The sequence below is a fragment of the Misgurnus anguillicaudatus genome, unplaced genomic scaffold (assembly GCF_027580225.2).
Source record: "Misgurnus anguillicaudatus unplaced genomic scaffold, ASM2758022v2 HiC_scaffold_29, whole genome shotgun sequence".
Classification (NCBI taxonomy): domain Eukaryota; kingdom Metazoa; phylum Chordata; class Actinopteri; order Cypriniformes; family Cobitidae; genus Misgurnus; species Misgurnus anguillicaudatus.
Window position 1 is genome coordinate 10,282,232 of NW_027395279.1, and position 16,867 is coordinate 10,299,098.

General features: G+C 36.0%; 1 protein-coding gene across 1 annotated transcript; it reads right to left on the reverse strand.

Moving 5' to 3' along the window:
* Positions 1-181: 181 nt before the first annotated feature.
* Positions 182-11,322, reverse strand: LOC141362736 (cell adhesion molecule CEACAM5-like). The gene is made up of 7 exons (XM_073864938.1): positions 11,316-11,322; positions 10,757-10,792; positions 7,569-7,835; positions 4,337-4,603; positions 3,654-3,914; positions 677-940; positions 182-489 (listed from the first exon to the last, which is right to left on the reverse strand). The coding sequence occupies exons 1-7, from the start codon at positions 11,320-11,322 to the stop codon at positions 182-184; spliced, it is 1,410 nt and encodes a 469-aa protein (XP_073721039.1).
* Positions 11,323-16,867: the final 5,545 nt, after the last annotated feature.

Consider the following 16,867-nt stretch of genomic DNA (forward strand, 5'->3'; position numbering starts at 1 on the left):
CTTTAAATGTATTGGTATATTCAACTTTCAATACAATTGTCGTTTAAATTTTTACATCTTATTTCATAATAATGAAATTTTGTTGTACATGTTGTATAGCTCAGGCCCCTCTTGTAGAAGTAATTTTAATCCCAAGCCATTAACCTATACTACAGGTTGAAGTGAAAATTATCATAAAAAGTTAAATATGGCTGTATATTGAGAATGGTGATACAGACTCACCTGATACTGTCAGTGTAACAGCATTACTGATGTGTGAGTATCTTGATCCACTGATCTCTGTTCCTTTACAGGTGTATTTACCTGCGTCAGACTCAATAACAGATCTTGTGTAATACTGAAGTTTATTCTGCTGGATGATTGAATCTTTATGCCAGCTGTACTGCCAGCTGTTGACTCCTCCTCCATTGATGACACATGTGAGATTGACAGTTTCTCCTCTGAATAAGAGATAATCAGGCCAAACAAACACTTGAGGTGTTGGTCTTTCTGTACAATGACAACAATTTACATTGAGAATAATGTCAAATAAACACTTACTTGATTGCAAAACATATATGCTGTATCATATTATAGTTTTTCCTATGTAACTGTTATTGCCACTTGTTCAATGTCTAAGGAAATAATGTTATCATGCTATAAAAACAAAGTGTATTATGTGAGTATAAATATTTACCCTGTACTGTCACTGTTATTGGTTTACTGTATTGGGTGTAAACCTGAGGGTTTCCTCTTCCAGCTCTGCACTTGTATTCTCCTCCATCAGAGACTTGCACAGATCTGATTATTTTAGTTCCTGTTGTTTCAGTGGATTCAGTCTTTGATGGTGTGATAAAGATAAACTCCCATCCAGTGGACTGATGAACCTCACAGATCAGAGTAACTGTGTCTTCAATGAACACAGACGTCTGTGGCTGCACAGACAGAGTTGGATTTACATCTGTCAATATAAAATCAATGTAAACAGTGAATCTAAAAAAAACTCATACAGTATGATTGACAGAGGAAATCTGTGTGTGCACTGTATAATGAACTCTAGGGGTGTTTTCTTACTGACATAAAAGAAAAATCAGCATAAAATGTATTTAGAATTTTGTTTATTTAAACATGAACTGATTAAAAATACATTATAAAATATTGAGGGAAATGTTTTTTTTTTAAATTAAGCACTATTTATAAAAAATAAAATGTCTCAGTTATGGATATAACCCTCGTTCCCTGAAGGAAGGAAAGGTGGAAGTCACATCTTGACCGCCAAATTGGGAACATGCTTTGCAGGACCAATCTACTTCGAGAATCTACTAAAGCGCCAATAAACTTGACATGCAGGTATTTACATTGGCTGGCACTGCACCGCTGCACGAGTATTTAATGAGAGGCAGGTGCAATACCAAATCAGCTACTTTTGCTGAGAAAGCCGAGCATCAGTGCCCAACCAACCTCAGTAATGGTACAGCAAACTGTGGCGACAGGACGTGATGTTTACGTTTCCTTCCTTCAGAGAATGAGTGTTATACCCATAATCGAGACATTCCCTTTCAGTCGACCACAATATGAGTAGGTTTCTTCAAAAACACCTAATTTTCAGCAAAATATGAGATCATTCCATTTTTGTAAAGGACTTTTGATAGAGTTTTCTTATGTGTATGTTTTCTTAAAGTGCCCATATTATGAAAAACTCACTTTTTCTGGGTTTTGGGGTGTTATTTTGTGTCTCTGATGCTCCCACAAGCATACAAACTTGGAAAAAATCCATCCATGCTGTTTTGAGTGAGATACTGGTTTCTGAATGTCCTCTGCCTTGAGTCTCAGATTGCGCGAGTTCAAACTCAGCTCCGTTGTTACGTAACAAACCGTTTCGTCACATTCAGTTTGAATTTTCCCGCCCACCACCCCACTCGCAGGTCTCCACCCACCATGGAGCTAGAGAGAGCACAGAGCAGTCAGTCACTTCACTGATACCCTGCTGTTATCATGTCTCACTGAAATAACAGCGCTATTTGGATATTATGGATTATACTCCTGCCTACTTTTAAAAACAAAGTTTTAACGCGTGGTTATTGGAACCCAGAGTAATCGTATATACAGTGTGTTACAACGCAAATAATCGCCTACAATCTGAGGACAATACGTCGAAGATGTAAATCTGATGTAAACAACAGACTATGTATCTATATTTCACGGATTATACGCATTTGTGGACAAAAATGGTCATTGGATGTATTTTATTGGACTTTTATGTATCATTCACACATCTGAAATAGACTGGATTCGATTCGCGATTGTTGTATCAACACAAAAGGTAAGAAGTCACGTTATATTTTGCATGTTGTCATCTTCTGTCACAAAATACTACATTACTGATGCTAGACTGAGCATCTGTATCTCAAAACAGAGATTATACATTCATGCTAATCCCGTAAATTATACCTTTTAAATGTATAGTGATGATAAAATTGTTTGTAAACAGTAGGCTATATAGATATTTTTGCAGGCTAGATAGTTTACAGCGTGGTTCCGAAAGTAAAAAAAAATTAAAGGCTTTATTTTACAATTCTACAAGAACTAAGTAATAGTGCTTTGCCAAACTAAAAGTTTTTTGACAAACTAACCGAGACCGGGCCTTACCGCCCCGGCTTTTCTGACGAGGCTAACGTACCCCCGAGTCTCTTATAACTTTCCGGTCCGGACCTCCCGCTAGCTTCTAGCAATTAGCACGCGGTCCACAAGCAGTATACATCCCCTGCCGGGTCTTAATTTCTGTAATTTGCGAAAATAATGCGTTTGAAAATGTTTTATAGCAGGAATATGTTAGTATTGTCCAGGGAAAATGAGTGTATTGTTGAAACTGCTACATCACAATTGACTCTGGAATCATTGTGTGTCATGAGTTTCTTCTCCTGTATTGTACTTATTAGTGATACTTTTCTGCATGATTTGTCTGTTGGCAACATAAACCCTTAATAATTATAATATATAAAATAATAACACAGTATGGTCTGTACTGCTCACGATACCACTGAGCATGCGCACGGGCACATGACGTTAGTAGTGGGGCGTGATCAAAGGAGCAGCAGCTCATAAATATGTAATGACTAGCTCAAAACGGCACAATCTGAACTGCCCTGAAACAGAGGCTCCTAGAGATGGGTAACAATCTTTTCCTACAAGCTATTTTGAGCAAACAACTTTTGAAACATGCTTTATGGAACTCATACACCTATTTAACTTGTGGAAAGGCAGTCATAAGATGGACACTTTAAAACATACACAGAGTTCTTTCTCTTTTACATGAGGCGTTACTCTGAGTTGTATAAGTTGGTAGAAGGTTCAATAGTGTTTTAAATAACATTTGCCTTTCCTCTCGCTGAATCACTACAGCGACGCCAGCAGATGCAAATACCTGCATTCCAAGTTCATTCGCGCTTTAGTAGCCTCACGAAGTATATTGGTCCCGCGAAGCGGGTTCACAATTCGTCGGTCACAACATGACATCATAGTGACCGACTGAAAGGGAAATACATAATTGCCCTCATTTACTTTAAAGCATTAAAAGTTGAAAAGTTGTATCATCTACTGTAATTGCCACTTATTCAATGTCATATCAAACAATGTTCATTGATTTCTCAGAACAAAGAGTATCATATACTTACCCTGTACTGTCACTATTACTGAGTCACTGTATGCTGTGTAAACATGAGGGTTTTCTTTTCTGGCTTGGCACCGGTACTCTCCTCCATCAGAGACTTGCACAGATCTGATTGTTTTAGTTCCTGTAGTTTCAGTGAATTCAGTGTTTGGATATTTGATAAAGATAAACTTCCATCCAGTGGACTGATGAACCTCACAGATCAGAGTAACTGAGTCTCCAATGAACACAGAAGTTTGATGATGCACAGTCAAAGTTGGTTTATCTGTCAATATAAAATCAATGAGACTTGTCAAAGCAAGATTTTGTTACTGTAACTGGTAAAGCATTATAGTGCATTATATCACAGATAAATCTAAAAACTCATACAACTGACTGATAAAAAAGCGATTATCTGAATGATACATTTGTTTAAATATATACAAATTAAAATGTAATTATAACCAAAATATTGAGGGACTTTTTTCCTTTCTTTCAAATTTGGCACTATTTAGGAAATTAAAAACTGTTTAGGATAATGTTTTGAATACATTTTATATAACTAATCTTACATAGTTTGCGAAATTCAAACCAAAACACTGAATGTTGCATCTCATGTAACAGTAATTGCCACTCGTTCAGTGTCCAATAAAATAATTTTCATTGTGATCTCAGAGCAAAGTGTATTATGTGAGTATAAATACTTACCCTTTACTGTCACTGTTATTGGTTCACTGTATTGTGTATAAATCTGAGGGTTTTCTTTTCTTCTGGCTATACACTTGTACTCTCCTCCATCAGAGACTTGCACAGATCTGATTGTTTTAGTTCCTGTAGTTTCAGTGGATTTAGTGTTTGAAGGGTTTATGAAGATAAACTCCCATCCAGTGGACTGATAAACCTCACAGATCAGAGTAACTTTGTCTCCAATGAACACAGACGTCTGTGGCTTCACAGTCAGAGTTGGTGTTATATCTGTCGATAAAATTAATGAGACGTTTTTTTTAGCAAGAATTTGTCACTGTAACGGGTACATCATGTTTAGTGCATTCATATATCACAGATAAATCTGACAGACAAAAATCTGATCTGATGTCTGTATGGATTATTTTGAATTTAAATATATAGGCCTACATATTAAAATGTAATTATATTCAAAATATTGAGGGAATTTTTCTGCTTTCTTTAAAAAGTGGCATTATTTAAGATATGGAAAACTGTTTAGGATAATGTTTTGAATACATTTTATATAAATAATAAAGTCTTGCTGTACATATTTTGCCAAATTCAAACCAAAGCACTGAATGTTTTATCTCCTGTAAAAGTAATTGCCACTCATTCAGTGTCATATAAAATAATTTTCATTGTGATATCAGAGCAAACTGTATACAGTTTTTTTTATTCGCTTTGGTACTATTTTCAAGTATGTGGTAAAACTGCACAACTGTTAGTACAAAACTCAAGGCAGATCATCAAAAAGTCAGTTTTTTCAAACATGTAATCACATTTTCAATTGACTTAGTACAACACACAAAATGATACATTCACTTTTTTCACCACACTTAATCATTGTATCATCAAAGAAATACATTTCATTTGAAGTAATTGTCTTTCACAATGCAATGCTCACAATACTTTTGATATGCTTCTCATCTCATTTTCGTAAATACATTTGACCAGCACTAAATCCAACGGATCTTAATGGTTAGTTTTTTTTATTCGCTTTGGTACTATTTTCACAAGTATGTGGTAAAACTTCACAACTGTTAGTACAAAACTCACAGCAAATCATCAAAAAGTCAGTTTTTTCAAACATGTAATCACATTTTCAATTGACTTAGTACAACACACAAAATTATACATTCACTTTTTCACCACACTTAATCATTGTGTCATCAAAGAAATACATTTCATTTGAAGTAATTGTCTTTCACAATGCAATGCTCACAATACTTTTGATATGCTTCTCATCTCATTTGCGTAAATACATTGACCAGCACTAAATCCAACTGATCTTAATGGTTAATCACTGAACCATTTGGTAAACCTATATATTTTCATTTCAGCAATATACAGTATATGGATTTTAAGAACTACAGAAATAAAATGTGTGTTTGTACAAACATATAAATTATGTGTAACCACACATGATAAAATACTCTTTATTGCTAATTGATTTTACATAGTGGTAACCACAGTTGGTCATTACAGTAGATATACTGTAAAAGTGGGGGTGTAAACACTGGCAATTTCTTTCAACATGGAGCAGGACAGACAGCAAGAAGATCTTGTGGACAAGGGATCCGTCAGAGAGGTGGGCATGGGCACCCACAGAGACCTCAAAGAGGTGGACAAAAATCTACGGCCAAATGCTCAAGACAGGCTTGATCCAGTAATGTTATGTGTGCACTAAATGTTATGTTCTCATTCAGTTACATTACAGAAAGTATAGCTATGTTACAATTATATCTGAAAAATAAAAACTACTGTAATTTGCTCAAATGATTGTAGAGGATGTCTTCATTGATCCTTCACTTGATTACACATAGGATGGATATTTTAGAAATGATAGATTATGTAAGTAACGTAAGTGTAATATGTATTTTTTAGTACTGTAGCATATTAATTTCAGGACTTTTAAGTCTGATTTGAAACATGTATCTTGTAATGTTTGCTGTTGGATGAAGTGATTGTTAAAATTACTAAACTGAAAGAAGACCATACTGTTGTGTTTCGGTGATTAAACCAAATGTTCTCATTACATATTACAATAATCTTGTATTTGAAACAATGACAATGTGGACTGAAAACATGTGCAACTCACTGAAAGCATTAAATCAGGTTTTGAAAGAATGACTAGCTGTGTTACAAGTGTGATCAGTTTGGATTTTTGTACTAAGAGTTTTGAAAATGTACACCTTACTTAAAAAAATAAAAAAAACTGTAATCACTGAACCATTTGGTAAACGTATGTATTTTCATTTAGGCAATATACAGTATATGGATTTTAAGAACTACAGAAATAAAATGTGTGTTTGTACAAACATATAAATTATGTGTATCCACACATGATAAAATACTCTTTATTGCTAATTGATTTTACATAGTGGTAACCAGAGTTGGTCATTACAGTAGATATACTGTAAAAGTGGGGGTGTAAACACTGGCAATTTCTTTCAACATGGAGCAGGACAGACAGGAAGAAGATCTTGTGGACAAGGGATCCGTCAGAGAGGTGGGCATGGGCACCCACAGAGACCTCAAAGAGGTGGACAAAAATCTACGGCCAAATGCTCAAGACAGGCTTGATACAAATTACAGTAATGTTATGCGTGCACTAAATGTTATGTTCTCATTCAGTTACATTACAGAAAGTATAGCTATGTTACAAATATATCTGAAAAAAAATAAAAACTACTGTAATTTGCTCAAATGATTGTAGAGGATGTCTTCATTGATCCTTCACTTGATTACACATAGGATGGATATTTTGGAAATTATAGATTATATAAGTAATGTAAGTGTATTGCCTAATGTGAAACTGTGTAATATGTATTTTATAGTACTGTAGCATATTAATTTCAGCACTTTTGAAACAGGCTGATTTGAAACATATATCTTGCATTGTTTGCTGTTGGATGAACTGATTGTTAAGAGTACTAAACTGAAAGAAGATCATACCATTGTGTTGCGGTGATTAAACCAAATGTTCTCATTACATATTACAATAATCTTGTATTTGAAACAATGACTATGTGGACTGAACACATGTGCAACTTACTGAAAGCATTACATCAGGTTTTGAAAGAATGACTAGCTGCGTTACAAGTGTGATCAGTTTGGATTTTTGTACTAAGAGTTTTGAAAATGTACACCTTACTTGTGAAAATAGTACCAAAGCGAATAAAAAAAAAACTGTAATGTGAGTACAAATACTTACCATGTACTGTCAATGTTATTGGTTCACTGTATTGTGTGTAAACATGAGGGTTTTCTTTGTTTCTGGCTATGCACATGTACTCTCCTCCATCAGAGATTTTTACAGATGTGATTGTTTTAGTTCCTGTAGGTTCAGTGGAATCATGTTGTGGAGATCTTCTGAAGATAAACTCCCATTCAGTGGACTGATGAACCTCACAGATCAGAGTAACTGTGTCTCCAATGAACACAGACGTCTGTGGCTCCACAGTCAGAGTTGGTGTTATATCTGTCGATATAAAATCATTGAGAGCTTTGAAGGTTTTTCAACAAGATCTTCTTGTAACTGGTAACAATGAGCATGTTAAAGCAATGTTTAAATCTTAAGTACAATAAGAAATATTTGTCAGTTTTGTGTTGATTCAGAGTTGTTGTCAGCTGAAATCCTCACAGGGGTTGGACGTCATCTCTTTAACTCTTTATAATTTCTATCCAGCTACCCTGAGAAACTCAGAATTTGTACAGGCAACAAGGAGACACAAAGGTCCGTCACAGATAAAGAAATGTGGCATTATTTATTACTCCATTTGAAAAATGTGATCAAACACCTATACAGTATTATGGGATATAACTGCTCATCTCCATCCAGAGTTTCTCATTTCAAGCACTTTGCTCTTCTAAGTCAATAGGACACATGGATGAGATTGAAATTCACCTGAAGTTAAGGACATTTGGCAGACGCTAGATTACTGGAAAAAGGCTGTAAATAATTTTCTGTTTCGTTCAGGGATTGATTTACTTGATAAGACATAAATATATCACGGGGAGCTGCTGGCAGGGGCGGCGTTTGCGTATGGCAGGGTATGGCAGTTGCCATACCCTAGCATTCAGACAAAACACCAGAAATTAACAGGCTATAATGAAGCTCATTAAAAATAATGTTAAATATTTTCAGTAGAACATTTCTGAACATTTGTATATCACTAATATGGATAATTTACGCGTGTGCTCGACTTCATGCTATAATACAGGAACCGACATGTGGATGACATCAACGTGCCGCGAGAGCGGTCTGAAAGCAAACTCTTCCGATGATTTCTCGCCTCATCCTCGCGGTACTTTGATGTCATCAACCTGTCGTTCTTGCAGCGCAGCTTGAATTGTGCATGAGGTTTCATGATGACCGCTGTTGTTATAATCTTTATTTTCGCAAGTAAATTCCTTTTTTTGTTTTAACATTTAAACAGACTCACGGTTCTCCCCCACACTCGCGCAATGCATATTGCATACATTATTCCAGAAGTAAAATGATTTGTTCTCTGTGGATAAATAAACATGTTCTCTTACACTGGGAAATTGTAGCGCAGTCGAAGTGAATTGTATTAATTATTTGCGCGCGTTTTTGAATATGGTGACTTGTGGAATAAAAACTGCACGACGACAAAAGGTAAGACTTGTTTTTGCATTTAGCCCTGTTTTACTAAGAGTTTTATTTAGTCTTAGTTGGTTAGCTGGCTGGGTTAACTACGTGTGCTCTATCACATCATTAGTCTTTATTGTGTTTTTATAAGTGTTTATTGGCGGCTGTCATGACAAGATTTGTGAAGGGATGTTACAGTATGTTTTGATATTATCTTGTTTTAGTTTATCTGTTGCTGGAGTTGCACTTGACAACATTTGAAAAGCATTTTAAACAACCATGATTTCTATTTTTGTTTTTCATTTGTATTGCTTCCGTATTGTTGTCAGTAAGTGTACATCCGTGCAGTCATAGTATGATTTTATACAGGTTGGTGGAGTATGTACACATATGGATATAATGTGGTTTCATAGATTCGTTATTATTTGAATGGCCTTCTTGTACGAAGAATTTTTGCCATACCCTAGGTTTTCGTGAAACGCCGCCACTGGCTGCTGGGATTACTTTTGTGTTGCATCTGTATTTTAAACTTTCTGAAACAATGTCACCTGAGGATTTTAGAGACATCAAGGACCACAGTTCAGTTAAAAAGCTTCTTTATTTTTCAATGTCACATATGTATTGATTGTCCATATAAGGGTGAGATAAATTAACAGTAATTGTACAAAATGTACAAGTGGACTAACCCTTAAAGATGAATGCATATGGCTCAAATGATTAAAATACTGATTTGTTGTTGCTCAAGGGCTTGAGGCGGCTTCAGTTGTGTGTCAAACAGCTTAGGTATCACAGTAAGTTTCGTGCACTGCATCTAATAACTCTTTAATATCTAGACATTTCATGCTTTCATTTCTCATTCATGCTTGTTTTACTGTTTCTCAGTGGAGTTTTATAAAGAATGTTAAGGCCATCAAGATGTTTTTTTAGGAGGGGGGTGTAAGATTGAAAATGTAGGAATTTATTACTCTGTCACAACCCCCATATCCTTCATCTATAACATATGCATTCCTGTGCTCACTTATTGTGATTAAAGACTTTTGGCAGAGTTGATTGGTTAAGTACACTGGGGGTTAAAGGTGGTCTTCTAATTGGTCAGTTTGAAATGATCATGTTGGGTTTGGTCACATGGTCAAGGAAGGGAATAACAAGCAAGTTATTATGGTGGGACAAATTGCATTTTGTTAGCAACGCCTAACTTCAAATGTGCCAAACCCCGACATATATTTATCCCATTTCAGAAGTTGTCACACTCGGGTATACATCACAAAAGCGAACACTATCGCAACTTCCATTTTATGGGGATTTTAAGTTGAAGAGCAGCACAACTATTTGCTAATTACTTCAGGCAATTTATTTGTTCTCTGAGATCAAAGCAATATCTATATTTCCCACAATAACTTCAAGCAGCTTGTACTGAGCACCAAAGCAGATTATTTTCTGTTTATTCCACTTCACAACAGCCTGGTTCTATTTAAGATTTGCACAAAGCTTTAGCGATATTTACTAAATGTATTAAATATTATATAATTTTAGTGAAAATATTATGAAATGAAAGTGTTTCCAATAACCAATGTTATGCCACTAAAACATTTTTTTTCTCTCACTGTAAGTCATTTCAAAATCCATACTGACGGGCGTGTTTGACTTCATATAAAACTGTGCAGACCAATATGCAAATTACATCAAAATAATACAAAAACATTGCAATAATTTTTGTACAGCATAATACAAATTACAAAACAAGCTAAATCAATCAAACACATATTTTAAAATCAAATAAATTGATTCACCTTGAGTTTGTTGAGAGTGGATGTTTGAAATCAGCACTGTAAAAGAAACAAAGAGAGAAACTTATGGTTTAAACAAAGCTGATAAACTATCTGAAAGTAAAATACTTCAATTTATAGATCTTCTTGTGTATGTGTGTGTGTGTGTCTGTGTGTGTGTGTGTGTGTGTGTGTGTGTGTGTGTGCGTGCGTGTGTGTGTTTGTGTGTACCTGGTAATTATCAGATAGGAATACCAGTCTTTTTGTGACCTTGTGGGGACATTTTGATGTCCCCATGAGGAAACAAGCTTATAAATCAAACAGAATGATGTTTCTTGAAAATGTGAAGTAGCAGAAGGATTTCTGTGATGGTTGGGGTTAGGGAATGGGGTAGGTTAGGGGAATAGAATATACAGTTTGTATGGTATAAAATGCATTACGTGTGTGTGTGTGACATTTTTGCCAAATAATATATTATTACATGACTTACTGACAAGATATTAAGAGTTTAAAAACCGACATCACTACACATCATTCATCCATAAACAATAGTGCAACTGCAATGCGTTAGCCGCTTGCTTACGTGACATACTGACAAGATGTTAAGAGTTTAATATTCTTAAAAATCAAAGTTGTGTTCTTAGAAAGAATGTACTTGCATTATTATGCTATTTTATTGTCATATCTAATCAATGACATAAATGGTCTTAAAAAGACAATACTATCGACTATTGCCATTATTTCTGGGGCAATTAACTGACATATGAAAAGTAGCTACTGTGACAGGCCTATGCCCTCATAATCTTTAATCAAAAATGTGAATCTCCTTCCCTCCTCAAAACGATCTCTACGTTTCTCTGTGAGCGATGCCACACATTAGCGAACATACATGTTGACTGCACCGGCCGCTGCTGTGGCATTCCTCAGAAGCTTTGGGTAGTGCTGTGACGGACCTGCGGTTCGGCTCGCATGCGATTCGCGGATTAGAATGCAATTTGAATAGGAAATGTTTATCATTAACCTGTTCCTAAGGCAAATGTTAACATTCACACTTCTTACAATTTTTCACACCTCACAGGCCTCACTTCTAAATAATCACTTTATTAATGCAGTTTCGATGTCAAAACTAAATCTCAATGGACACTTTAGTTTCTATCTCAAAAGATCTTCAATCTTCTCCATCAAGCAACAGTGGCTTCTCTTTACGCTTCTCTCTACCTCTGAAGTCCAGGATGAACTCACCAAACTGAACAAAAATTTATCTGTTGGCCTTGATGGTCTTAATTCATTATTCTTAAAAACTGAATCTGACCCAAATTGTTATTGCCCAATTTCCATCCTACCATGCTTTGCTTAAGTTCTGGAGAAGCTTGTTCAATAAGATGATTTCCTGTATAAAAATCATACATTGTTTGAAATGCAATCTGGTTTTCGGACAGAACTTGGGTGCATAACAGCCACTACAAAGATCCTTGATAAAGTAACTACAGCATTAAACAGTAAGCAGGTCTGTATCGCCACCTGTATAGACCTCGCCAAGGCCTTTTACTCCGTCAAACAATGGAATCCTTTTACATAGGCTTTCCAGTATTGGCCTGTCCATCTCCAGCTGTGACTGGTTTGCCAGTTATCTCACCAACTGTGTCCAGCTATGGAAGGTTGAAAACATTATGTCATACCCAGTTATAAACTCTAAAGGTGTGCCTCAAGACTCTATCCTGGGCCCAACCCTTTTTTCTACATTAATGATATAACCAATGCTGCTGGCACATCTTGAATTCACATTTATGCAGATGACACCATTTTGTACTCAGTGGGTCCTTTTCCCAATTCTGCGTCTTCCAGTCTGAGGAGCAGCTTCACCTCTATAAAGCATTTTTAGAGGTTTTTTATAAAGCAACCTGCATCTACGTATTAACACCAGTAAGACAAAATGCATGCTCTTTAGCCGAAAACCTTTTACAAAGACTTTGCTTACAACACCTGCATGGCTTTGGAATACAGTATTGTTCAAAATAATAGCAGTACAATGTGACTAACCAGAATAATCAAGGTTTTTAGTATATTTTTTATTGCTACGTGGCAAACAAGTTACCAGTAGGTTCAGTAGATTCTCAGAAAACAAACTAGACCCAGCATTCATGATATGCACGCTCTTAAGGCTGTGCAATTGGGCAATTAGTTGAAAGGGGTGTGTTCAAAAAAATAGCAGTGTCTACCTTTGACTGTACAAACTCAAAAGTATTTTGTACAAACTTTTTTTTTCTGGGATTTAGCAATCCTGTGAATCACTAAACTAATATTTAGTTGTATGACCACAGTTTTTTTAAAACTGCTTGACATCTGTGTGGCATGGAGTCAACCAACTTGTGGAACCTCTCAGCTGTTATTCCACTCCATAATTCTTTAACGACATTCCACAATTCATTCACATTTCTTGGTTTTGCTTCAGAAACAGCATTTTTGATATCACCCCACAAGTTCTCAATTGGATTAAGGTCTGGAGATTGGGCTGGTCACTCCATAACATGAATTTTGTTGGTTTGGAACCAAGACTTTGCCCGTTTACTAGTGTGTTTTAGGTCATTGTCTTGTTGAAACAACCATTTCAAGGGCATGTCCTCTTCAGCATAGGGCAACATGACCTCTTCAAGTATTTTAACCTATGCAAACTGATCCATGATCCCTGGTATGCGATAAATAGGCCCAACACCATACTAGGAGAAACATGCCCATATCATGATGCTTGCACCTCCATGCTTCACTGTCTTCACTGTGTACTGTGGCTTGAATTCAGAGTCTGGGGGTCGTCTCACAAACTGCCTGTGGCCCTTGGACCCAAAAAGAACAATTTTACTCTCATCAGTCCACAAAATGTTCCTCCATTTCTCTTTAGGCCAGTTGATGTGTTCTTTGGCAAATTGTAACCTCTTCTGCACATGCCTTTTTTTACAGAGGGACTTTGCGGGGGATTCTTGAAAATAGATTAGCTTCACACAGACGTCTTCTAACTGTCACAGTACTTACAGGTAACTCCAGACTGTCTTTGATCATCCTGGAGGTGATCATTGGCTGAGCCTTTGCCATTCTGGTTATTCTTCTATCCATTTTGATGGTTGTCTTCCGTTTTCTTCCACCTCTCTGGTTTTGCTCTCCATTTTAAGGCATTGGAGATCATTTTAGCTGAACAGCCTATCATTTTTTTGCACCTCTTTATAGGTTTTCCCCTCTCCAATCAACTTTTTAATCAAAGTACGCTGTTCTTCTGAACAATGGCTTGAACGACCCATTTTCCTCACATTTCAAATGCATGTTCAACAATTGTTGGCTTTATCCTTAAATAGGGGCCACCTGATTCACACCTGTTTCTTCACAAAATTGATGACCTCAGTGATTGAATGCCACACTGCTATTTTTTTGAACACACCCCTTTCAACTAATTCAACTAATTGCCCAATTGCACAGCCTTAAGAGCGTGCATATCATGAATGCTGGGTCTCATTTGTTTTCTGAGAATCTACTGAACCTACTGGTAACTTGTTTGCCACGTAGCAATAAAAAATATACTAAAAACCTTGATTATTCTGGTTAGTCACATTGTACTGCTATTATTTTGAACAATACTGTATGTCAAAACATATTAATACCTAGGCATCTGCTTGGATTCATCCCTGTCATTCATTACACACATAAATAACCTTCAAGCAAAAGTCAAAGCGAGACTAGATTTCTTTTCCTCAATAAAGCTTCCTTTACTAATTCAACCAAATGCACCCTCTGTAAGATGACTTTGATGCCAATTTTGAACTATGGCGATATTATTTACAGAATGGCACCAAACACAGCCCTAAAAAAACTTGAAAAACACTATCATTCAGCCTTCCCTTTTGTTACTAATGCACCTTTTCACACTCATCACTGCGACCTGTATAAACTGTTGGGCTGGCCCTCCCTTCCATTATTAGCTCCATTATTGGTTTCTTTTATAGTGGCTCAGTGGTTCATGTAGGTTGTCTACAAACCGGAAGGTTGGTGGTTCAATTCCCGGCTTGTGTACAGTGCATTCCTTCGCCCCCCTCCCAAAGAAAATTTATGCCAAATTTGTTCTAAAACGTAACATTTCAATTAGACAAACATATTACATTATGCAAAGTAGTGCTGTTGGTTATAGCCTTATTTTTTTTTAGGTTTAATTACACAGAATTCATGATAAATTAATGTATACTGGCCCTCCGTTTGAGAACCACTGCTGTAGACAATGTGACAGTAATTGATGTGTAGTAAAATGAGAAGATAATACTCACAGAGAACTAGTGGAAGTGAAATAAACTCCATACTGATCTACTGATGACTGACACTTAAGACACTTCACACTTTGATAAACATTCAACACTTCCTCTATACTGTAACACCATGTACCCCAACCCCCCTCCTCCAACTGTGCATATCATCTGTCATAAATAGTATTTAAGCTAAAATTAATGTCCCAAATTATAGTATGCTGGAATGAGTATCTTTATAATACTTGGAGGACATACTGTAAGTATAGACCTATAAACAATTTAACTACTGATATTACCCACAACTCATTGTGAGAAGGAAAATGTAAGGAGAAGTTGTTTTTTGATGTGTAATGATAACAGGATGTGTCTACACAAAAACAGCCACTTCTGTTATGTGTTCATTTGTCCCATTAATATTATCTTTTACTATTTAAATGCATACAGTATACTTTTACAGTAAAAGAGTAGCTTACATATCTTTAGGGCATGATATAAGTGGGTGAACTTGAATGCAACATGAATGTTTGACATAAAATCTAATTGACATAAAATCTAGTTTGTGACTTTTACATACAGCATCAAATGGAGTAAAACTACATTTATTTGTCACTGACTGCACATAATAATTGTGGAAGTGACAGTTTTTGTAAATTAAAGGAAAAATCTATTAGAAGCTGACGAACAACTGACATCTTTCACACATTTGTTAATACCACAAAACAGAAACGGAACTGAAACTAAAACCACAATGAGCTCAACTTTTCCATCAGGTCACTCATGATGAGTTTGACAATGACATATATGTACATGTGAACACACACAGCACTAAACTACTGATATAGATTCTGTCCGGTATCATTGTACTGTTCTGTGAAATTCTGCATATACTGTATCATATTGTGTTATGTACATGTGTTTAGTGTATTTACTGTGACCTGTGTATTTTTTGTTGTAACTCGTTTACTTACTGTTGTATTACTATGTTTAGAGTATCTATTATTGTAACTTCTCAACTGCACTGCTGCCAGGACTGTGCACACAAGATTTTTACTCCATGTACACCTGTGTCAAGGATGGGACAATAAAGTGATTTGATTTTGATTTGAAGTGCACTGCACATGGTTCTGGCTAGAGGGGATACAGCTACGGCAAAATATCGAAAAATGTTTTTTTTTAGGGTTAGGTTTGGGGGTAGAATTAAGATGAAAACAGCGCTCATTCGGTGAGATGTCATGAGATTTTGGCCGTAGCTGTATCCCTTCTAGCCACAACCACTCCACATGGCTAATTATCATATCAAAGTCTAAACTGATAACAATACCAAACAACATGGGTGGTCAATGAGAAAATTAGTCTTTATTCTACCAGAAGCATCTCAAAGTTGATGAATACTTTGTGGCTTTTGCAATCTGCCCTTGAAATTAGTGATGGCAGGGGTGCCAGAGAGACTTACGCAATTGATCTCATTCTCACGCTGTCTTACGCCAAACATCCATTTTCTCATGCAGGCTCGTGCCCACCATTAACCCTTTTCCGCCAGTGTTTTTTTTTAAAGTTGCCAGCCTGCGTCAGCTTTTTTATTTTTTTCACAAAAGTGTAATGCCTTCCAGAATATGTTCTTCTTTAAACATATAAACATACAATATGTCAAATGAAAAAACAAACCCTCTGCTTTAAAAAAAATATTTCTTCCTACCTTCATTTATTCTCTAATTGTCATCTCTCAAATATGTGTGGGATTCTTCAAAAATACAATTTTTTTAGCAAAAAGCTTGAGATAATTGCATTTTTGTGAAAGACATCTGATAGAAATTCTATTCAGAGCAATGATCAAACCATGCGCTGTGACTGA